The following is a 25523-nucleotide window of genomic DNA, read 5'->3' as shown; positions in this document are numbered from 1 at the left end:
ATATGAATGTGAAATGCATGTTCATTTCTCAACCTATTCATAATAACTTCCCCTGAGGTTGGCAACAAGTTACTGTAACTTTTATTCAAAGAATCTTTTCAAAGATGGATCATGTTCCTCTTTTTTCACTTTGCATTGAGTTTTGAAATGCGTAGTCACATTGCAAATTTTGAAAGCAAAACTGATGTTACTTAGTATTCTCTTTCTTTCCAGTATAACTGTGGACAGATGTAAAAAACAATCATTTCTTCTTTAAATCAGTCATTGTTCTAAGTAATAACTCAGAGGTCAGAAGCCATGAACACACGAAAGGGTAGACATTGTTAAATCTAAGAAAAGTTGTTAAAACTAAATATGTTTATTTTATTAAATTGTTTATATTAGGTTTTGTTATATCTATTTTTTTAAATAGTACAGCAAAAATAATAAAAATAATAAAAATAAAATGCTCAAGCTCATGGGCATTTCAATGCAATTATAAGTTACAGATACTTTACAATTAAAAATTCAGCTTTGTCAGCTAATATTGAATATTTTTCAGTAAAAGGTTTCATTACCTTTTCCACATAATCATGACCTTTGTAGCACAATTCAGTAGGTTCATTTGCTCAAGAACACTTGCTACAGGTTACATATTTTTTTTTCTATACTTCCTGCTGTTATGCACAATTGTGTTTTTCTGTTTGCACTGCTAATTATATGTGTTCCTCTTTTTTATCTTAATTCAAATATTTATTTTGTCATTTGTTAGCAATTTTATCATATTTGTTTAATATTTTATCATATTTATTTTTTTAATAATAATAAAAAAATAAACTTAATTTTTCAAAGATTAAACAAAATAATAATAAAATAAAATAAAATAAAAATCAATACCTCTTTACTATTGTACCAATGTATTGTATACAATGTACTATTGTATTGTATTTGAACTAGAAAACTTTCAACTTTAAAACTTTTGCAGACTGTTGCAGCTTGTGTGGCTCCCCCTCACATCACTTTTCTCGTTTGTCAGTATGAAGAGAACAGAAAACTCCCATCTCTCTTTCAGAACAATGATGAGCAAGGTGTGACTCATTGAGGTGAACACTAATAGACTACACTGTGCCATTAAAAATATTTCAAATGTGAGTTTTTTTTTTTTTTTTTTCAAACTGGAAATACATTTATATAACCTGTATTTGCATGACATAGTTATAATTCTCAATTATTAGATTTTAGTTCTACAGAAAATAAAACAACCATGTACCAGAGATGTCTCATTGTAAATGAATTCATGCAATCCAGACTAAAGGTCAGTAAAACACATCAGTTGAGTTTTTCAAATTCAAATTTTATTCAGCATATCATTAACTGCAATTCTTTGATTTATAAACATAATTGTCTGTGCATTAGATATTTCTTGGTAAATATCCTATATATCATCTTTTACTTTCAGACAATCCTTTATAGCTAAAATGACTAAATTGCTGCCGTGGTTCATGTCAGCATTGTCAGTCTTTGAGTCACCAAGAAGTATCACAACTTGCTTCACCACTCCGGCACTGATGACCATTCTACAGCTCAGTCAGAAGACCTTGTGGCATCTTGCGTCTAGACTCTCCAACTTGTGGTCTGTAGTGTGTGTCTTCTTCTTGTTACAGTACTTGCCCTTTGTTGATTATTCATATTTTCCATTGTAGGTGCCTGCATTTTAATTAATTAAGACAACAAAACATTTTCCTACCTAATTGCATTTTGATTTATTTTCTTTAGTTACCAGATTTACAATGCATTTTCATTCAATTTAGATCAAATCCGGTTATTTACCGTCATATATTAAAAGATGATCATTTTAGTTTGTGTTTACATATGGGACATTAAAACCATTTATTTATCTATTTTTTTAATGTAGGTTTGGTTTACTAGATCATTTATAAATTCTCAAATTTTAAAAGTAACAATTTCTTGGTTCAAAAAAAGGAGTTGTCTTGTTCCACTGACATCATCTGCCAAGAAAAATTGAGCGTAGGTGTGTTGTGGCAGGGATTTACAGATACAGCTTATGTTAGGCATCCTGTCAGGGAGCTCATGATTGTGCGTATGTGTGTCTGCATGCATACGTGTGTGTTGTGTGTGTGTGTGTAAACGTGCATCTGAATGTCACCACCTGGCACGAATCACGCGGGCCCCACAGTTTGATAGACCCACAACAGGTGTGTGGAGGCACAGCAAACACCCTTGACTCCTGACAGGTGTTGAAGTTTGGGTTTCAGCCCAGACTGCGCTGCATTTGCTCGTGACACTCACATTAGTCACCGACTCGCCGGACCTCTGACTCTAATAGCCAGCTAGGTATACTAATCCTTCCATTGGCCATAAATGTTAATAACTTACTAGGTACGGTAATCTCCAGTGGTGACATTTGGTCTACCTTAATCTGAAGATGAATTAGAGGAGGAGGGGTAAAGGATGGAGGGATGGTAGGATAAATGGATTGGTGGAATTACAGCGATCAAATAGTGGGGCACAGGCAAGTAAAATGTATCATTTGGCTTAACCCACTACATCATACTCCTCTGCCTGCTGGGGGGTCCAAATCCGGTAGGCTGTGGGGGGTCCAATCTGAGGCTCTATGGGTAAAAACATAACAAGTACTAAAAGTAAAAGACATAATGCTGTTTTAATTATCCTGTACAGACAGCACCGTACATGTTGCTGTGGGAATATGACGTCAGATCATGTCGGAAATAGCTGATATCAATATGGATGCCCATTTTTACCTTGTAGAGTAAAAATAAAATAAAATAAAATTCTCACAAATGTGACTTTCTTTTTAAAATTGCAACTTTATATCTCTTAATTATGATTTTGTATCACACAGTGTGACTTTTTATTTCATAATTGCAACCGTGTTTCTCAAAATTGGCTTTATACATTCACAGTATGTCGGAATGTGAAATAACAAAACAGTATATATTTTGAAAATATTCAGATGTATATATTTTTAATCTTATGATATATATATATATATATATATATATATATATATATATATATATATATATATATATATATATATATATATATATATATATATATATAGTGTGTGTATTTATACATACATCCTAAAAATAGACAGTGCACGCATATATTATGTAAACAAAAACTTTTATTTTGGATGCAATTAATCATGATTAATCATTTGACAGCACTAGCTATATATTTGCCATCAAACCAGTATAACCAAAAAAGGACTGTTCTCATATGTACTGTTATTTCTCTTATCATATGTGCATATACATATGCACATATGATATTATTCCGGTAATTTAAAACTAAAAGCAAACATTTTGATGGTACAATTAAGTTACACTAAGCAAGTGCTAGCACTTAGAAATGTTGCAATTGTGTAGTCATAAAGTCTGATTTATTCATGGAAACACATGACATTTACAGGAAGGCCTCTAAACAGGAACCTGGTCAGGAAAAGAGCTGTTGCACCATATTAAAGCAGTGATCAGAACGAAAGTGAATCATACAGGGGTTAAGGTGTGCCTCCCATCTGTGCAGTCCTGATGTCTTTCAGAGAGGGTCAGGAGGTCACAGTCCTGCTGTACACTGTGAGATTTGGAATGAAGAGTCTGCGTTATGTTCAGGTCAACAAACCATAGTGTGCATAAATGCATATAGACCATAATGCACTCACTTTTCAATACAAAAAATGAGACACTGAAGTTATTTTAGCACAAGACTTGATGTTAGAATGACTTATAAGCCTCGGTCGAGATCGTTACACAATTAATAGCCCCTTAATGCAAGTTTTTTTCTAAGACACAAGTGTAATCACATCACAGAACCTCGTCCAAAAGCACTAATCCTCCTTTATTTTGTAAGCTGATAGAGTAACCATATGCCCCTGCATATCACTCACTCAGTTTTAGGTGAAACCAAGCCCTGACCTCCCCTCCCCAAAATAGTGTTATATTTCCAAGGTCTATTATTAATCTGTACTTTTCCCCCCTCAGGATTAGGCCAAAGCGCTCCCCCACTCTTCTCTTTTCCACTTAGACTGGTATTATTGCCATAGATGCACTCCGATTAGTCATGTGTTTATGTTGACAGCGGTTGTAGTTGGATTAGGTCATGCTTGTGGGACGCAGGGGAGGGATGTTTGTGTCCGTCTGCAAGCACATCAAGGGCCCCCGTCTCGTTTGACCTGCACCTAGAGTCTCCCCATGCTAAACTGACAATAGGTCAGGCAGGACCCTCGCCACATGCAGACATCCATTGTCCTGAGACGTAGAGCGGCCCAGACGCAGAGGGGGTGGAACGGGTGCAGCGCGATGGAGCGAGAGTGGTGACAATTTAAATATGGGACAGGGCTACATCATAGGTGTCATGAAAGTAGTTTGAAGAATAAGTCAGTTATTCCAAAGTAGTTGTTCTTCGTATGGTGGTGTCAGACTGCAACACATGCTATATTAATAAAATGCATTGTGTACAGTGGAAAAACTTTTTTTATTATTATTTTTTTTTTTCCAGTGTCTCACCCTGGTGGGTAGTTTATACAGAGATTGTGTCTCTTGCAATGTTGCAAGATGTACTTAGGCAACACTGTGTATGTGTGTGTGTGTTGGTGTTGGGGAGGTGACTAGGAGCTCACGTGGTCACAGTATGGTAAACCTTTCCTCAGGTTTTTGTTGACTCATTCTCTCAGTTCTCTTTTATATTTCCAAGAATTTGCTGATTTTAAACTAACTTTGCCTAGACTAAACCGTGTCACTCTCGTCTACGTGAGGGGCTAATGGCACTGCAGATGACGAGGCAGAACTTCCCTCTTTCCATCCTACGCCCACAGGTGTTTTGTCAGCAGTCCATTTTCTGTGTTTTTGTGGCAAAATCAGGCCTAGTTGTTCAGTACTGGAAAAGACTGTTTGGCCTTTCCCTTGACTTTTTCCATCTGAAAGATCAATGACAGTGGTCTCTAAAGTCCTGTCAAACATTGGTGGTAAAGCTGTATTTATTGAAGAGAGGATTTCATTCTCTGCTCTCAAGTTTTGTGAAAACAAGTAAACTCCCCCAGACTGATGATGCAACAGGAAGTTTTGCTCTCAGGAAATGCTGTGATAGTTTGATTTGTTCTCAACGTTCACTGGCTTGTCAGTGGTTAATAATAATAATAATAATAATAATAATAATAATAATAATATATATTTAAAAAAAAAATCTGCAATTTCACACGATCAATAATTGACAGAATTTATTCAATCTTTTATATTATTATTTTTATTTTTAAACATTCCTTTTTTTCAGTGATGCCAAAACTAATATCTAATTAGCATTAATGATTAAGTCCTAACAATTCAAGAAAACTAAATTTAGGGCAAACGACGAAGAGACCAGATAAATATTATTATAAATGAGACAAAGGGATCATTTGGGAACAGAAGTATGTGGGTGAAACGTAAGAATATGAGGTCACGTTGGTTTCTATCATTGTGAATGGCAGTAGGAGAATCAGGAATTGAATATATGCCGTTTTATCCTCGGAATGTATTAGTGAGAAATCTCGCGAGGGGAGCTGATTCCAGTCAAAGTGAATGAGTAATACAGCAGAACTTATGCTGCCAATTGACACAACAGCACACACAGAACGGTTAGCTGAGCACCGTCCTTGTTATACTGGATTCTTTCGTTTACTTCTCCAGAAAATAGGTCATAGTGTCTCAGAATACAAAAAATAAAAAAATAAAATTATCGACACAAATATATTCCTAGGTAGGGAATTTATTCTCTCGACTATTTCACGCTACACTATACAGAGGCACAAACATACTTTCGTAAAAAAAAAAAAAAAAAAAAAAAAAAAAAGGTGCATGAGGAGGAGGGGAAATAGAAAAAGGGAGTGAAATCCGCGTCTAGTGTTCCCATGTATTATTGAATAGTGTCAATGTATTAAAAATAAAATGTTTTATTTATAATGTTAATATTATTATTATCATTACTACTGTTGTTTTTGTTATTATTATAAGAGGCGTCATGTGAATTAAGAGGGATTTCCAAGCTAGTGCGCAATGCTCAAGCAATTTCTAAAATGCATCGATTAATATAAACGCCTCCAGTGAAATCCAATTGGTCTTTAATGAGTACATCAAATAGCACTGACATTTTATTGGTCAATTAGCAATCCATAAAAAAAAAAAAAAACAATTGCATGAATTTAGGGAGGGTAAATTTCTTCATATTGTACCAATCACAATGCCTTCAATAAATCCCGGAGTATTGTATTAAAATGAAAGATTAAGAGCTAAAAACAGCTGAGTAAAGGGGGAGAACGTTTGAAAAAAAAAATATCGAGATTTCTTGTAATAGCTTAGATTTTGGTGTAAATAAATGATACTTGGTCGCCTGCTGCAATGATGACATGTAGCCAAATATGTAGCCAAACATAAAGTCACTATCACTTTTAATTGCGCTGTGCACCCTGGAGCCCGTGAACAGCCCGCATTTTATACAGTGCATCACATACGCGTGCAAATATGCAACATACATCACCGCGCAAGACAATGAAATGCCAGGTGAAAGAGCGCGCGCACGCACACACCACACACAGGTGAGCTACCTGTCAGATCACTGCAGCACCGGCAGCCTCTCCTGCTTCTTTTCTGCTCCTCTTCCTTAAGATGAAATGGTCGATAATCGAGTTGTAACCTTTCTTGCTCTGTTCCGCTTACAGGATAGAATGTCCACCGCCTCACCTTTCCAAAGTCCCACCTGTGTTGCAGAACGACAGACGCGAGCACCTGATGTGGCTCATCAGACGACCTCAGTGTTTCTCCATCTATCCCGCCGTGTAAAGATAGGTGGCGTGTGTGTCAGAGTCTCGGAGCGCAAAAGTAAAAGAGAGAGCGCAGAAATGTCATCTGAAGAGGCGGAACACGTCAGTGCGTCCTCAGGTTTGTTCCGTGTTGTGGCTCACAGAGATCAGTCCAAACCTGTCCATCAGGAATAACGGTCCCTCATTATAGAGCATAGTCCTCCTCAGCGCTCCAAACATCTCTGTGGCGTTTGCCTCCCTTCTAACCGGCACTTTGGGGGATTTTCATATAAAATCGGGTAGGTGAGCCTGTTTCGTCTGTACTTGAGTCCTTGTGGATGCTTTTTATACACCCTATTTTACTTTTTGAACCCCCTCCCGAAAATGCGATTGCAATCAACTTGGCTTCAGCTGGCGCAGGTGAGAAAGGTGCGCGCGCCTCATGGATGCTGACACACCGGCAGCTTCATGCAGGGCTGCTGATGATGATGATGATGATGTCGCTCGCGAAATTTATTAGTGCATGTTTACGCGTCTCTCATAAACGGATGCTTTCCCGTTAGACAACAACATAAAAACCTTTTTTTCTGTTCCGAATCTCTTCAGTCTTATTTTAAATGTTAGGTACATGACTTTTAGTTAAAAAATGTAAAACAAATTTAATTGCAAATATGAGCTAAACAATAATCATTTAAATTTTTATCATCAGCATCCACAAATTTTCCAAGTCTTACATTTGCTGTGATGAAAGGGTAATGTAGCTTTTTATTTGCTTGTCTATCATGTTTGGATTCCGTGTTGTTTTTCTTGTTATTATTCGCCTGCACAATACTGCAGGTTTTATTAGCTACATCAGATAAGCTGACAATTAAAGATTTCAGATGTAGGTACGATAAATTATAAGCAGTTATTAGAAGACTGTAGCATGCATTTGTTAAGTTACTTTTTTCTTCTTCTTTTTTTTTTTAATTAAAAGGAATATACAACCAAATAATGCTTAATAAGTAATAAACAGTTTGTCTTAGTATTTTAAAACGTGAACGGGATTTTAATGACCAAAGTAAATATACTAAATTAAATTCGGTCAGGCAGCAGAAATTACGAAGCCAATATTAACATTTATCAGACTTACAAACTAGCCCACAAGATTAGATGATAAAAACTTAAAGCTGACAGAGGGGGAAAATATCACACTACATAAAGCATTTCCACTTAACACAAGTTGCCGAAAACTTTAATTGTAATCTCATTCTGTGAAATGCTTTATAAGCACAGCACATGCTTAATGGTGACTTGAAGGTGTCGGTGTGTCCGTCCCCCTTCATTCGCGCACTCACGCTCTGCTGTCCGATCTTACACACACACACACACACACACACACTTCAAAAGAACAGACGACGCGCAGGACGCTCACGGTCCCTCTAAACAAACCCTCCTGGATAACTTCATTCGGACTTCTCAGTCACTCTACCCCCAAAATATAATTTGCTCTCCTGTGAGCGACACACATCCTCCTTCCTGCCCTGAGAGTCCAATTGTTGCCGTGTGTGTGTTGGTTGCTAGATCTTGGATGAAGGAGCGGAGCCCATGCGGACTGCTGCCATCTGACCCACTCTTATCAATGAAGCAGGAGATCATGGCGGAGGGTCCCCGGTGTAAGAGGAGAAAACAGGCCAACCCGAGGAGAAAGAACGGTAAGAAAGGGACTTTTGGCGAAAAACTGAACTCCGGCTTGTTCTCGCGTCTTTAAAACAGTTGGATTTGGGTGAGATTGTGCGTTGTCAAACGAATCGCTGTACACAAAAGTGCGGAAAACTCAGCGGCAAACTATTCTCGTGTGTGCTTAAGGTAGAAGTCTACCGGTTTAAAGTGTTTTCATCGCCGTGGAAATGTTTAAGTTGTAGCAGAGTAAGAGTTAGAGGGAGAGTTCAGATGTGAGCGTCTATTATCTCACAGGCACAAAACCGTTATGTGTGTGAGCGTGCGTGCGCGCTCGCGTGTCTTCTGTTGGCACAATCCGGCTCTAAAATACCTTTAAATGCTTAAGAAAGTTGCTTTAAGTTGTATGTGATTTGTAAAAGTTATACAGTTATACTTGTTATGGACGTCTGTCTTTGCTGGAGTTGTAAAGGAGTTAAGTACTGCTGTATGGTTACAGGTTATGTGTTGGGGCACTACTCTTAATTTATAAGTAGTCACAAGTGTTATGACTTATTGAACACATGATTTTTGGTTTGTATTGAAGGTATAATTGAAGCAAAATTAAGTGACTAATGTTTTTGTTGGAATCCTATCTGGGAAAAAAAGTGCTAAAAAAGTCCTGGTGCCATTAGTGGCCTGAGGAGCATTTTAGACACAAAGAAAAACAAACTCATCTTCAGCATATCATTCACGCTGTCCTGTATTTATTTTATTGATAATATATATATCTATTATTTTTGCTAGAGGAAAATATTTTATTTTAATCGGAAAATTCATATATTTTTTAAATACTTCTGATTATATTGTTCAATCTGTGTTTTATGCAAATAAATGCAAATAATGATTTGGTTATTTTGGTATTAGCATTTACATATAATCCCGGACTCTGTTAGCTATGCTTGATCACGAGACTTTATTAAACGCGTTCTGTTGATTTTATAAAAAATCAATGTAACCTTTTAGCGGAGAGTATGACATTAAATAAACTCGATGGTTTGAAACTTATTTTCTAATAGGGGCAAAAATGAGTGAAGCGGTTAATTGGTGATTCTCTTGTTTCGGATTGAAACACAACGCATCATGTTGAGTTTAGGATTATTTTCAGATGTTGTTTGAAATTATTTGCTAAGGCAAACATTATTTCTCACTTATTTAACTTTTAGGGAAACTATCCCTTTTTATTATTTTTAATGACAAAATGTAGGCTATTTGAGGAGGATAAGTAAGGACTAGAGAAATAATAGCCTATGTATCGAGCGATGGCTAAACGAGTGTTGTATGGAACGTGAGTTGTGTAAAATGTTTTGAATCGTCTTAACAGGCCGTGATAATATAAATGTAAATAATATAGCCCAAATAAAACACACACATATTAATAATACTTTTCAATTTTAAATCTGCACATTTAAACATAGATATAATTCCGTAAAATTATACAGCTGAATTTATTATTATTTTAAATGATCCTTCACCATTTATTACTGAAAGTTTGAAAACTAGATTGTTTACGTTACTATTGCCTCATTAACGCAGTAAATTAATTATATATATATATATATATATATATATATAATTGAAATAAAAAAATACACATTTTACCCAAGTTACTGAATATTAGAATGACAGATTCGTTAAATAATTAATCCAAATGTATAGTTTGTAGTTCAGGTCCTCTTCTCTCGCACCGGCTCCACCCCGCTGTTTTGAGGGCCCAATGGGAGGTCACATTAGGCCCTATGTGAAACTCGATCCGCTCTCTGGCTGCAGTTGTGTTGTGGTTGTCATTTACCCTCCCACACCCCCAACCTCCCCGTTTTTTTCACAGCACGTCACATCCAGCTGTGAGGGCCAGCTTGACAAAACTGTCAGAGAGGCGCAAGACTATAAAGTTGCAGCGTTCTGTAGATTGCCGTGGTTCTCTTGAGCACTGTAAGCTTGTTGTAATGCTCAGCCGCATTGGTTTTTAATTTCTCTCAGGTTTTTCCTGTTATTAGGCATAATTTGTCTATGATGTCTTCAACAGCTGTCACTTTAGAATTTCTTTGTGATTCATTCTTGTTTTTTTGGCTTGTTTAGAAACCAATGCGGAGCTGCTAATACAAATGGTCAGAAGCCTTTGTGAGAAGTCACTGCATTGAGTCACAGCAGTTAACAGATTAAATCACTTGTTTCTATGAAAGGAACATTGTGTGATATTTGTTCGGATGCCATAAAGAGGCTAGCAGGTTCACCGAAACAAAGCGCTAAGACAATGGCTTGTCATTGGGGCATCTCATTGGCATGCTCTTATAATCAGCAGTACCAGGGTGTCTAGTGTACTGTCTTTGGCACGTAATGCACACAACCGGGCCATTGTGAATGCAGCTGCAGCAGATACCTTTCACTCTTCTTCTTTAACCACTTCCTACTAAATACGTCAAAAAAAAAAAAAAAAAAAAACATAAATTCTCTGAATTAATTATTCACATCATTTACAAATACAGATCTCGCTCTCTAAAACACATGTACACACCAATCTCAAGTAGCTCTCCAGCAGTACCATCATCTGTGCTGACCTGAATGCCTTTCATATCTGCTATGCCATGTTTAAGCCACCCCCTTTCCTTCTCTCTCTCTCTCTTTCTCTCTCTCTCTCTTTCTCTCTTTCCCTCCCTCTCTCCCTCCTCCACCACACACCCCCTCAGTAAACACCCCCGAGGGCAGAACAAAGAAAAGGAGCTCCTCTCCTCCTTCTTAATCACAATTCAGCCCTTTCACTGCCGCCAGGCCACTCTCTCGCTTTCAGCATCCCAAAGCCAGAGATGAAAAGAGCACAAGAGAGAAAGGAGAAAGGGAGAGCAAGAGCAAGCAAGTGAGGAGAGAAAAGGTGGAAATTATGATCTAGAGCTAGAGGTATAGAGGTAGGGTGACATAACTTTGGTGCCTCTTTGCGATTGTTAAACTCCCTTGGTTACGCTACCTACACTGGTCAACTGCCCCAGCCGAAGGGGGCACTAATGGCTAGATAATGTTACTGGAGGCCAGTCTGGAACTATTAACGGCCGGATAGCAGACAAGAGAGAGAGAGAGAGAGAGAGAGAGAGAGAGAGAAAGAGAGAGAGAGAGAATAGGGAGGGACTTTGAGAGACAAAAAAAGAGAGACACTGATAAGGTTAGCAAGAATTGAGTGAGCGAAAACAAGTTAGTGTGTGTGTATTGGATGGGATCTGGGGGCCAGTGGAATGGAGGGGTGAGCAGCAGATTGTTTTATGGACCCAAAAGAAATATCACAAGTGCTTGATACTATGCAGAATCCATTTTTAAAGTGTCGCGACAGACGTTAGGTGTTAGTTGTTTATGTTGTCACTTTGTAGCCAAATCACAGGCTCAATTTTAGCTCACTCATTTTGTCTAGTTTCCTATGTTTATATTTTTTTCTCACCACCCCTAAAGATGACATACATCTGCCATGTTTAAGATAAGCCAACGACCCAGATATAGAGATAAGAGAAACGAGACGTTGGTCTTTAGAGATCTGTGGATTTGTATGGGTGGCGGGACAGATGCCACTCTCAGGACAGACACTTTCTACCAGTCCATCGCTTTCACAAAGTGAGACAAAACATCCAGTCAGGGGCCAAACGCCTGTGCCTTTTCACTGACAGACAAGACATCCATTATTGTGTTAGTCTTTCATTCGTTTTTCCCCCTGTACCTCAATAGGTCAGGGATCACAAATGCAAATCCACAGGCATACCGAGAGAGAGAGGGAACGTAAGAATACTCAAATGCACCATGTGATATGAATTCTTAATTTTATCTGTTTCGCTCCCTCCCCCCCAACATTTTTTTTTTGTTTGTAAGAAAAGGAGATTATCTGTACACCTTCATTCAAGTCCCCTCCCTTTTCAGCTGGGCCAAGCTGTGCAGGATTTAGGCCGATTTACTTCAGCAAACACCTATGGACACTGGGGAGGGGACCGACCCTGCTTGGAAAGAGGGGGTCCTTTGTTTGCTGGGGTGCAGAAGGCCTAATGCTTCACCGGGCGGCCGTATTATCGCATTAAGCTGTATGCTGGTGGCCAAGGGAGGCTGGTTAAAGCTAAAGCAGTCTGCTATCTGCCAAAGACAAGAGAACACACATTAGTGTAGAGATGTGCCCCCATTGTGTGCCTCAAACTTCTTCTCTGGACGTGAGCGATTAGATGGTTCAAGGTAATGGGGCTGTCTTGGGAGTATATGCAAAAAGTGTACTGGTACATGTCAGTTCAAAAGCTTGAAGCTTGTGATATTTTTGAGTATTTGCTAGGAGATGCTTAGATTCCTATATACTTTGTGGCAGGAAACTGTCTAACCATGGCATAACTATGGTGTTTTTATTCCAAGTTAAGCCCATCCCCCTTTTTTCTCCAAGCTTGTGCAGAGAGCTTTATCTGACTCTGTTCTCCTAACATCTGTCACCGCTAAGAGGGACAGGAGAACACCACCGGAGGCTTCGTTAGTCCTGTGTCACTTGTGACTAACCGGAATGGGCAATTCACAGTAGTGAGTCTGTTCCCTCCTTTTTTCTCTTGCTCTCCCACTCTCTACTAGATGATACAGCTTCAAATGCCACAGCTCTTGTTTTATGCATCCATCGCTACATTGGGTGTGGGTAGTTGGCCAAAGAGTGCCAGAATCACCCACACTGGCCATGGTGATCAAGATAGTGTGTAATGTTTCCGTAGTCAGTGGCTGTACTTTACAAGTTATCTGTGTTGTTCAAGGTGCTCAGCCGTGGACGTGTATGTTTGTGGTTCAAGGTGACTGACAGAGTTTGTTGTGTGTCTACCCCCTAACTAACCATGTCCACATTTTCTTCATGAGTGAATGCAGAGTAGCGTTGTGACATTTTGTGGCGCCGAATTGCCGTTAGCCTAAACAGCGAGGATTTACCAAGGTCAATAATGAGGTATGTCACTGCAGGCAGCAGAAACAACAGTCCCGGTGATAATGAATGGGACTAAGGTTAAGCTCAACTTGGATGAGTATGTGTGTGTGTGTGTGTGTGTGTGTCTGTGAATGTAACTCGCTTATAAATGTATAAGCTTCTGATAAAAGTTTTTTTACATGCATTTAACAGTTATATTTTTCACCCCTTCTTGACAGTTTGGAATAACAGTTAATTGTTCCCTCAAGTCCGACTTATGTTTGCTTACACATATGGATGCTCTTTCACACACCCCACACGTACATTGTACGCACTCACATGGACATGTCCCGTTTGATTAGTGGAACACCTCCGGCAAGGTCACAGCCACATGGAACAATCAATAACGGATCGGTGGATTAAGGTGTCATGACATCTGTGGACCCAGACCTCCCATGTATGGGTGAATGCCTCTTTAAAGCTCACTCTGTTGACAATGCTCCCGCCCTAATGCCAGATCTGTATTACAGGCCCAAAGAGTTTGTGTCCATGGGCTGCGGCCTTGCTGCCAGTCATCTGCATTTGAAGGTTTCCCCTCACTGAGCTGCTAGGAAAACACAGGCTGTGTCTGTCGGCGTATATCTTCCCTTTGCTGTGATGAGGGTGGAGATGTTGGCCTGTGATACGGTGGTTAAGTAATTGGAATAGATTGCTCTCAGAGATTAGCTTGAGTGTAATGGCCTCTTTCATTCTGACCCACAGTCACAGGCACTGCTCTGAGATCAGACTTAAAATGCTCGTCTATGTTGGAAGGACTGATAGCTGTAATTACATCAGCCTTGTTATCTAAACACATACTTATTCAGTCATCCATTTGCAACATACATGTGAAAGTAAAAGGACTGGCGTTGTGCTCTGACATATTCCTACAACACAGATGTGGATTCCAGAGTGTGAAAGGGTGCTATGTGCTATTCTCAGCACTTGCTTAAGACAGAGGGGCTGCGGGCACTCTCATAAGCAAATGTCAACCTGCTACCTAAGGAAATGAACAGTACTGAGGAATTACTCCTGACAGCATTCCTTTTATGCCTCCTGTTTAACAGACAGGCCGCATTTGTAGCACCTCACTCCCCGTCATTCCTTGAATCTGCCATATCTTATCATTATCTGAGGTGAGGTTTTGAAAGCAGTTGCCCAAGCTTTGCCTTTTCCATTTTACTGCTTCTCTGACTGTCCACCAGCAGGGCTCTCGGCGGAGATTACAGGGCATAACATTTTTTGAGGGTTGCAGGTCTAGCAATTAAAGTAATGAGGAGACTCTCCGCTCACAGAAGCCAAGGCCTGAGTGTAGTGCTGACTTGCTGCCTTTCAAGTCGATAACTCCTGGCCCACAACCTCGGGCAAAGGCATGCCTGCTCCTTATCAGGGAGGATGTCCTGTGCTTTACATTCCTGAGCTAAATGATCCTCTTCCTAGTAAGCGCTAGCACTCAGGAGGATTGGATCTGATGGCCCCGTCAAAGCAGCCTCTGGTCTCTACAAATGAGATACTACCACAGACTATCTCTTTTGCACACTTCAACCAGAGACTTTATTCCTGATAGGGATTATGAGCTGTTCAAAAGTGTGGGAAATAAAGTTTATTTAACACAGGGTGTGCACATTTAGTCACATTTTAGATTTGAGAATTTAAAAGGGGGCTGAGTGATGAATGATGCTAGACTTCCTTATGTTGATGTACAAGGTGTCCTGAGGGTCTACTGTAACTGAATGATGTCAGCTCTTAATTGTATTCCAATTGCTAGGCAGTAGTGGGATTGAATTGCCATGTGTGCAACAGATCCAGATGGTACAACTGAACCCACCTTTTCAGGCTGGCAAAATCACAGGTCTTAATGCCATCAGCTTTTCAAGTTTTACAATGGGCCAGGCCTCGTTATTACCAGCGGCGGCCTCTTTGGCGAGACTGCCATAAAGAAAGTGTTCCTCAGCAATTAAAGCTAATGAAATATTCATGTGTGGCACCTTCCTCAGCCATCCTCGCAAATGAGCAAGCCATGACACCCCCCCCCCCCCCCCCAAGCAACTCCCGGCTTTATTATGGCGGTAGCCTGGCATGTCTGCAATTAGTGCAATGTCTAGCAGCGCTGGCTGGGTATGGCGGGTAGCGATTGGAGCAGAGGGAAGTATTAGGGATGTCGGAGGGGTCACATGATGCTTTGGGAAGGTACACAGGAAATGGAAAAGGGGAAGGACTGAGCAAACCATTTGTAATGCGAGGGTGGCACCGCCTGCTGATTCACTTCACACACCAGCTTTTGTGCAAACATGCAGGGAGGCAAGGATAGTGATACTTGTGTTAAGGTTTGAGGTGTGAGACAGTGAGTTATTACATGTTTTGTGAGGAATACTTATTGATGGCTCAGAACTCCATTTTACATCTTCAGTTTGGATATGATGTATCTAGTATTGAAAATTCTTCACGTCATGTTGTATTAAAAATGATTAACAAAAAAGCTCACAGCTGTCAATCCACTAGTTGATCTTTCACACAAGCACACACACAAACCTTCATTCTCTCTCTAAAGTTTCACACATAAAGGCAGATTGACACGGATAGCCATGACAGTGTTGTTTTGTTAAGGTGAAGACAAAAGTGGGAGCAAACACTGAATAATTGTTTATTCAAGCATTTCAGATTTTACCTGTGAACTTTCCAGTTACATAACACACAACTTTTTTTAGTTGTTATGGCATTCAGAACTTCAGAATTGATTTAAATTATTTTATTGAACAATCCCAAATTTGCATTAATCAAAGACTTTACCCATCTCCACATCAACCTGGAGAGGCCTTTGTCACTTTATGAGGTTTTCACTCTGCCAGTGACCATTTTGCATCTCAATGAGGTGCTGTACCCTCTACTCCCTCATTCCCACGCAACGAGGCCCTATCCATGGTGCACCTTTCCTTGCAGCTCTGTGAGAAGTCCCGTGCATCCTCCAAACAGGCCGGCCCTGCCGTGTTTACTGTGGGATTAGGGGGGTGAAGAGGGAGGCTGCGGGAGGGACCGGGGGCAGCTGAGGAAGAGGTAGCCATGGGAAGGGCCCCCCAAAGGCATGGAATGCCGGTGAGGTCAGCAGGGGTTGGTACGGGGGGAACCAAAGAAGCTCTCCGGGGATGGAGCAGGTGCTTTTGTGTAGTCCGTCAGGCATCAAAGACGTGACGAGGCTGAAAAGGTTAGTGCTGGCGCTGCAAAGCAAAGCCAACCCCCCCCAACACACACTTTTTTTTTGGCTCTGTACTTGTGAGAGTGGGTGCAGGAGCGAAAGTGAAGGCTGGCTCCCATGCTCTGGTGTTCAGAGGTCACTTTTTGTACCTGAATGGGCTCCAAAGGAAGAGAGGTCCATGGCAAATGCTCAAAGTGAAGTTTTCCGCTCCGTAATGGCCTGTGTGTAGGTCTTTCATTACAAATGCACTTCATTCGGACACATAGGGGGTCCAAAATTCCCATCAATCTTTAAGATGACAGTAAATTCATTATACCTATGGAGTGTTTAGTTAACCAAGGTCCAGTGATCTTGTTAGGCTATTCTACATTTTGCCACCTTTGAAACATCCCTTTAGATTTGTCAAGGTTAACAAAACATATTAACCTTATTATTTATAATTATCATTGGAAATTGGAAGTTGAAAGGTCGATGACGAAGTCAATGTTGTTTTTTGGAAACGTATAGAAAGGAGTCTTTCACATAACTTTCTTGTTTGTTTGTTTGTGTTTTTTTTTTTTTTCAGGGCATGTTACTGCTCTGACATGGCATTGGGTCAAAAAGCCCAGTCAGGCATAATGCTAAGGAGTCTTTACAGGCTAGCGACAAATTGTCTTGCCTCTCTCTGCACTTGACGTCCCAGCTTCACCCAGTCAGTGCACCTCATGTCTTTTTTCTCTCCTTTAGGATGGATAAAGCAGGAGGAGGAGGTGAGGTGAGGAAGCGGGGGGCGGTGGGTTTCAGTTGTTGCAGGTTGCGTCATGGGACCCGCGGTGTCCCCTTTTGTGCAGCACGTCAAATGTGGTTAACATGCGGCCATTTATCTGCAAAGCCCCCTGGGTGTACAATGGCCTGGCTGTGTGTGTGTGTATGAAGAGGGGGAGGAAATGGTAGAGCGGTGGGCTTAGCATCGGAGCGTTCCCATTCTCTTTCCCTGTCGCTGTCACCTCCCCTCCTCCCCTCATTTCTCCTCTTGGCTGCACACAACCCCACAGTCATTGTTTCATTCTTTTTTATTTCTCTCCCTCGGGGTGCTGTGTGGAGCGACTAGGTCAGGCGGCATCTGACAAGGTGCTTCAGAATGTTGTGAGCTCCCGTGAGACGGATTGTTCCCCGCAAACGCGGTGTAAACCACCAGGGTGAGAAAAAAGAAGGTGCTATTTAATTCCCAACAGCACCTAGCATATTGTGCAGTGCTTTTTGCAGAGTCAGAACCAAAAGACCTGCCATGTGGTTTAGTCATTCTTTAAGAACATTTTGTATCTGCAATGTGAAAGGTTCCTCAGATCGTGAGGTCCTTTAAGGTCCTTCAAAACAAAATTATAGGTAGTGAGACAGTTATGGCTCTTTCGATCACCTAGTTTGTTTTGCCTGAGCTAAGCCTCCTTTTCAGTAGTTCTCTGCCAAAAGAAGTGGCATGAATGCGTTTCACAGGTAACAAGATTACTCAGACCGATGATTGACTCATTTGCCAAGGGAGCTGTTGAAATAACCACACAGGAGCTTAATGTGAGATTTGTTAATTTTATTTCTACAGACATGAAACAGTCAAACAGAAACTTATGTCGTCGGTTCTGACAAACAGCCTTAAAGAGAGCAGATGCAACAGGGTCAAGGTTCAGTGTAATGATACAAGTGATCGAGGATAGAAAATAAATGTATTTTTCCAGTTGAGACTTCTCTCTTTGCGTTGGTATGCAGTCTGATGAGAGAGATGATTAAAACAGCACATTGATAGACAGTTTGTCACCAACTCAAAAATTCTTCATTTGACAAAATGCACTAGAATAGAAATAAGATAGGTGGAACTGAATTGCTTTTTGCTGAGATATTTGTTATTGAAAAGCCAGCTCATTTTAGGTTGGACGAGTCACTGCTTCGAACATTGTACTTGTACATGTTGTTTTCCTTAGAATGGGTGGTTACTGTCCCTGGAGGCGAAGAGCTCTGAGAAGCCACAGAGAGCACTACCATTTTCATTTTCCATGTTCTCCCTAAAAATACATCACAGTACATCCATGCATTTTTGTGGCGGGCGCTGTGAACCTGTGAGTCCCGATGGTTGGATTTTTGTGTTTCAATCCCATGTCATTTAAGGGCAGCTGATGTGTTTGGGACCGGGCAATAATTTCCCTTTTCATCTGATTCAAGGAAGAGTAGTTTACATTAGCAGCGCCAACAAAAACCGTTCCAGGAACCTCCCAACTGACCGTGAATGTTATCTATAAATTTGTCCGCATATGCTATTTACCCTTGTTCACTTGTTGCTGCCTTTTACCTTCATTTTCTTTTCTTTCAGCTAAGCATACTGTCAACAGCACGTTTGCATCGCATAAACAGTTCCCAAGCCAGCCCCACATTTATTTCCCATGACTGCAGGGGCAAATGTCTTTGGACTTTCTTATTGTGATTCTGAGTTGAATAGTCTGAGGTGAGCAGGAAACATATGTTTTCATAGCTGCACGGTTACAAATATTTGCTTGAAAGCAGCTTGTTTGGTCAAAAGTTGCAGCTTTATGTTTGAAATAGTTACTCACTCATAATGTTTCTCAACATAGGAAGTGGCATAAAACAGTCATACCACATAAGATAACCACGGTCAAATGTTTGAGAGAAACAGCGCGCTCCAGCTGTCTGTTGCTAGTCGAATGACGGCAATCAGCAGCGAGCTGTTGACACACGGCCATCTGTAAACATTTAAAAGGATGAGTTTGCTTACAGTCTCTCCCTTTTAATTAAAGACTCGAGATGGTGCCCACCCTTTTCCACAGGTTATGTGATAACTGCACCTCTCTGTGAAGAATGAAAAGGTCTGCTGACGTCTTCTCCAAAACACTCGAGCAAGGGTGGAGATTTAGCCATGTCCTAAATTAGGCGCTCTGACATGAGCCATTACAGTGCGCGGGGAACTTACTGTTGCATTGATTTGAACTGGGCTGTTTTAAAACAAGGCTTATCTGAAATGAACTGGAGAGAATTAGATGAGATATCATTGACCTTTAAGATGACACACTTTACACTTGCTTGGCTTCCTATGATCATGCAAAAGTAGATGTATTTTCTGCCTAGGTTGTCATAAGTGTGTGTATTACTGTACACGATGAGTCGTTTGTTTATGGCAGTCACTGCTGAAGAAGAGGGAAACATCTCTTTCTGTCTGCCAACCAAGTATACAGGGAGAAACAAACAAACAAATAAACAATGTGGGGTGATACAAGAGACAGGACGGGATGGGGAGGGAGGTGGAGGGAGTGGGCATTCAAGACACATCGAGGAATCCTTCTGGGGCACCATGTCAACCAGTTCACCTGAAACTAATGCCCCAGCAGACACTCTCCCTTACGCGAGCCCTAATGAGAATGAGGTTGGCGTGGGAAAGAAGACGGGGGGGCACAAATAGGTGACCCACTAGGCCAGGGTGGGGGTCATACCTCTTGTCTAAGGGGGTCTTTTGTTTGCATGTCTGAGACATGGGAATTAGTGAGACCATAGTGTTGTGGCTGGTTTGTTATGAACAGCTTGAGGGAAGGCATATTACCCACGGATTAACAGTGTTGTAATTATATAGTCCATATGATGCATGTTATCAATGATTTGTTTTTAGCGTATGGTATTTTTTATTAATATTATTTTTTTCACTTCAAACATGGTGTATCTTTGCTTTTTTATTTTGTGATATTTTAAGTAATAAGATAAAGGAAACATCGCAACACAGGACAAAACTATGAATCCTATAAATATGCTACAGGGTAAAGTCAATTCGTAGAGGAAGTTTGTTAGTTCATATTGACCATGCCAATCACATACGTAGTGTAATCCTTGTCAAACAAGAAATCTAGGTTAAATGCAAATTGATTCAAGCAATAACAGACAGTAATTAACATGTTAGTTGTGTATACGTGCACTAGACCAGAAAGTCATTCATTAAGATCTGGTTATGTCTACAGTTACTATTCATACCAATTGAAGGAAAAGTAATTATTTTTCAAATGCTCCCTAGAGCAAGAGCCAAGACTGTCAGAAAATATTTTTATATGGTGTGAGAGAGGGAAAAAAAAAAATAAAAGCTAAACTAAAATAATGTATAAATTATGAATGTAACTAATATTATTAATATACTAATTACTAATATGTTTCTGGTCATTATTTAAAATCTGTAAGTACTAATTCTTTCTTTCCTTTTTCTCTCCCATGGTTCTGATGTTCATCTCATCTGTTTATCGTCACAGGTAAGAACATCTTCATATGCACACACATTTCACAAAAGCTGAAAAAAGCATGTTTGTCATTGTCTTCTGGTTAAAGACGCCCTCAAGAAAGCTTTTGACTTCCTCTTTATTATACTTAGTAACAAAGTCACAATTGCAGTACGGTTAAGCTAATTATTTGACTCATCCCTGATAAGCGGCCTCAATGTTCTTCAGTGCTGTTTGAAGTCTATATTGCACATCCAGCTGTTCATATGTGATGATTATCTGTGCTTGTGTAGAGCTGTGTTGTCTATTATTAGATCTTAACTAGCAACAAGTTCACTATACTTCTAGATTGGCAACGTGACAGATGACTTTAGGAAACCATGCCTTTCTTGATTCTAAAATAATTTTTGAGCACTGTCCATGCTTCCTTAAACATGTATACATAAATAACACTGTAAACAAACAAACTTTGAGTGTTTACTGGACACACTGGGAGCACTTCTTGTCTAAGTCCATTAGCTTTTGGTTATGAGTGTATGAAACGGCTTTTTAATCTTTCAGAGGAGATCTCGCAAGTGGAAATATCTGTCCTGTTGTATGTAAGGGACGTGACACGACAAAACCTAAAGTGGCTTTTCACAGCAGCTAACAGAATGATTAATATTAAACCGTTCTAATAAAAGCTGCATGGTTTCACGGGCCCCTTTAAGCGAGGCAACAATATCTCTTTCCACCTGGGGAAATGAATAAATCCCGTTTCCCAACTGTGCAAAATCTGTTCTTTAATGTGTAGCACAGCACAGCCTAGCATCACGTGGGTGGGCCTGTGTTCTTCCCACTAAAATTCTAGGATACTTCTCTCTCTCTTTTTTTTTTTTTTTTTTTTTTTTGCCTGGCTGAGAAATGCATTCCCTCGCCAAGATGGGAGAAAGCTTTGGAACCAATGAAAAGGTGTCCCGAAGGAAGCTGGGAATGATTTGCAAAATATAACCCAGAACACTGAGATTGGTAATGGAAAACTAATTAAAACAGTTCATTTGATTTAGTGATGTAGTTTTGTTTTTGCGTTTTTCAACTCTTTTTCAAACATACATTTTGTCTGTCCTTGGGTAATAGAAATCAAACACGTAGTAAAATATAACACAATACAATATAATTTTACATGTTTCACCCAAGGACAGACAAAACAGATTTGAAAGTGGACTTAAAAAAACTACAAAACTGTCAAAACTACATTTATTTTTTATTATTTAACTTAACATATATGTTTTGCATTTATAATTCATAGTTTTATATTAAATTATATTATATTATATTACTAAGTAATATTTATGATCTCTTCAGAAGGCCTACGGCTTTTTGTTTTTTGGTCAGACTACAATCATAGTATCTGTTTTTTCTACAGTTGGGTTTTATATTGTTGTGTTGTTGTTTATTGTATTTTCATCAGTCCAGCATGTATACACATAAATCAGACTATATTTAGTCTTGACATTGTTCACATGCTCTACTGGAAGACGCATTTTTAAGTTGAAAGTCAAACCCATCAAAGCGCGATAGATTTATGAAATATTTAATTGCTTATATATTGGAACAGCCAGACAACGCCTTTTGACCTATTATGCTGTAGCTTGATTGTAACTACCTATATAAACATGCTTAGTGTCCAAACTTTAAACAGGGATTCGAAATTAACATTAGTGTCATTTTGAAGCTGCTTATCTTCACCTATTACATGGTTTGGTTCTTAGAGGGCATGACTGTTCCACACCTTTACCACAGAAGCTGACAGTAAAGGCTATTTTGAAAAGTGACGCTAGTGAGTTGATACAACTGAACTTACAGTGTGAAGAAGTGGTGTGCAAGTGCTTCCTACATACATGTGTTGAGTGTTTAACAGACCTCATGTAGGATTGTGGCTGAAGAAAAACGAGAGCAGTGTTTAGGGGGAGTAAAATGTGGAAATGCGCAGAGAGAGTGAGCATGTGCGTATGCGTGAAGATGGGTGTGTGAGGTACATAGAGGGTTTGCAGATAAAAGCTGTAACTCATTCTGCCTTTCAGCGACACTTCTATTTCAGATACGATAATGTCCTCACACCGATCCCTATTTTTGCTGCACTATCAAGACTCTTAAAAGAGACTAGTGCTCTTAAAACTATTCTAAGCAAAACAGCTCGAGCATTTCGAGAAGTCCCGTTTTAAGTGGCAAATTGTTTTCCCACAATAGAACCAAGCAATTGCTAATTGGAGCCCATAGTCAAATTGACCAAGGACTGATTGGGAAAGAAAGACAGAGGAGGAGAGAAAGAAAGACAGAAGGGTCCTCCACACACTTGCTTTAGAGTGCACCCTGAGTGGGTACGCTAGTATCTCAATGCTTTGGGATTTAAAGAGCAGAGCGGCAGTGGCGTAGGTCCCAGTCTGTGGCTTTGGATAGTTGCACTTGGGTTTCCATTTTCAAAATGTTTATTCCCCTGCCGACTTCTACAGCAAGTCAGTCGGTGAGCTGCATGACTTAGAAATGTGCAGGTGGAATGTGAGGCGTAATCTCGGAGTAATGGAAGGATTTATTTGGAAATGTGCTTCAATCGTCAAGCTCCACCCCATATTTCCTGATTTACCCAGAACTGCGACACTCCCAGAGTGATAAGTATCTCCAGGAGTGACCTGCCGGGCTAAAGGCAGAAGGATGCCAGCATGACTCAGGAATGAGACATGGCAGGTTGACATTTCAGTTTTACCTTTTTTAGGTGTCGTCCCCCCGCTCCTTATTCCGACATCTGGAGTTGATCGAGCGGTCACTTCCTAGTGCTTTTAACCACCCCCGCAGCTTAAAGGGGGTCGACAGCTGTTAAAACACCTGAGCACGTTTGTCCAAGACCCCTTCCTCTCCTACCTCCCCGCAGAGGTGCACACATTACATGCTGGTGTGGAGAAAAAGGGCCACATGCTAACTCAGGTGGCCTGGCAACCTGACACCAGCAGGGTTCAGGAGTCTAGACTAAAGTTCTGGCCTAATTTTCAGGGCATTTCAGCCCTTCAGGCCTCTCTGTACAGCAGGGAATTGCTGTCTAGGGTAGATTGTATCAGCAATTTAGGTCTTGTCGGCGGGTGATCTTTAAGGTTGCGGGACAAGCTGGGGTTCAGACAGCTGTAGCCCTTTTGATCTTCCAGTCTCCCACTGTAGAGGTCCAAAGATAGCTGTCACTCACATTCACCTAAAAATAGTATATCTGGAAAACAATATGCATCAAAGACACCTTGCGCTTTAGTGTACGTTCACAATTGTGTGACCAGCTAAATTACAGAAGGATCTTCAGATTCAAAGGGTGTTTTATAGTGTGAGAACAAAACAATGGCTCGGTGCTGAGGTGATTCAAAAAGTAGTTCATGACCTAGCCTTTCTTTCTGCTGCGACTCAATGTAACAGAATCAGTGTTAGCCTCTAGCATCCCTTGGGAGAGAGCATTATGGCTGCTGTATTGTTGGCTAACCTCCTGCCAACTGTGCGGGGAACAAAAGGCCGAGCATTTATTACCAGACCCTGCTGTGTTAAAGGAAGCCCAGACCAGCCCTCCTTTCCTGGGGATGGCCTTCTTTTGGCTGCACTTTAATCAAGCAAATGTGGCTTTTACTAATAACCAGGTAGATAGCGAGTTCTCAAGAACAATCTGTCATTTTGAGATTGGTGCGAATTGGATTACTGCTTAAAATGTGTAAATAATCACAGTGAGGAGGCATGTCAATTCGTGAAAAGAGCAGTTCTGTATTTTTTGTACACTTGGGTTATCTTATGTTTCATTGTTTTTCAGAGAATTATGCTGAAATTGTTTTATATTTGAAAAGATTTTCTGTGGATTAACATTTACCTGTGTCTTATTATCATATAGTTTTCATTAATAATAATAAATAAATAAAAAAACAAAGAGAGAGAGAGAGTTTTCCATAACATCTTGGGTTTTTTTCTTTCCAAATGAGTCCTTTCAGATTTTCACAGTAAAAACAGCTTCCGTATTTCAGCACAGTCATATGATAAAACAGGAAGTGGCGAAGAAAACAACTGTGGTAGGCTAATTATTGCTAAAAATGGCTGATTCTATGACTTCTGCTTAATACAATCAAGGTTGCTTTCTTGCACATCTGCTTCATTTTACATTTAGCATAGTCTATTTGTTGGTTAAGTGTATGCTCGTCAAACACAAGCTCTTCATTGTATTCTACATGTTCCAAAGAATGACATGTTTATACAAATCTGGACACAAAATGGCAGCTCAGCGCCAAAAGGTGCGCTTGCTTGGTTATCCCTGTCCATCCCTGGCTGCTAAAGCACATTTTTGGCACTCGCCCTTGAAATCATCTCCACCTGGATGTTGTAGGCTAGCGTCCAAACACAATAAGGAAATAAAATACGAGTGTGAAAAGCTAGCAAGAATGGCTCTTTCCCCGCTGGGACCCACTGCACTCCACAATGCACTTCGATGACAGGAAAAGTTTATGGCGATTTGTTGAATCAAAAGGAGGAGGATGGGGAAAAATGCTATGAGCATGAGCTGTCACATTCCGTACCCATGACGGAAGCATGTGTATTTTTTTACTAGCTTAGTCCAGCTGCTACATGCTAGCCTGAGAACTAATCGTCAATGTTGGCCACTGGCCCGCATGGAGG

The 25523-nt window shown here is 40.1% G+C and overlaps 1 protein-coding gene and 1 long non-coding RNA gene across 3 annotated transcripts in view; one reads left to right on the top strand and one right to left on the bottom strand.

Annotated features, from left to right (window-relative positions):
- Positions 1–3133: 3133 nt before the first annotated feature.
- Positions 3134–6753, bottom strand: LOC127964588 (uncharacterized). Its single transcript, XR_008155077.1, has 2 exons — positions 6605–6753; positions 3134–3600 (listed from the first exon to the last, which is right to left on the bottom strand). It is a non-coding gene; the product is annotated as an uncharacterized LOC127964588 (long non-coding RNA).
- Positions 6754–8099: 1346 nt separating this feature from the next.
- zeb2a (zinc finger E-box binding homeobox 2a) overlaps positions 8100–25523 on the top strand; it is a 48943-nt gene continuing 31519 nt past the window's right edge. The window contains exon 1 of one of the 2 annotated variants that reach the window (XM_052564832.1): positions 8100–8493. In XM_052564832.1, coding sequence (XP_052420792.1) covers positions 8370–8493 — 124 coding nt within the window. In that variant the 5' untranslated portion in view covers positions 8100–8369. The remainder of the gene's footprint in view (positions 8494–25523) is intronic. The other variant, XM_052564833.1, reaches the window with a different exon arrangement.

This window comes from Carassius gibelio, chromosome B9 (assembly GCF_023724105.1).
Source record: "Carassius gibelio isolate Cgi1373 ecotype wild population from Czech Republic chromosome B9, carGib1.2-hapl.c, whole genome shotgun sequence".
Classification (NCBI taxonomy): Eukaryota; Metazoa; Chordata; class Actinopteri; order Cypriniformes; family Cyprinidae; genus Carassius; species Carassius gibelio.
The sequence above is the reverse complement of the archived record's forward strand: the minus strand, read 5'-3'. Positions and strand labels throughout refer to the sequence as shown.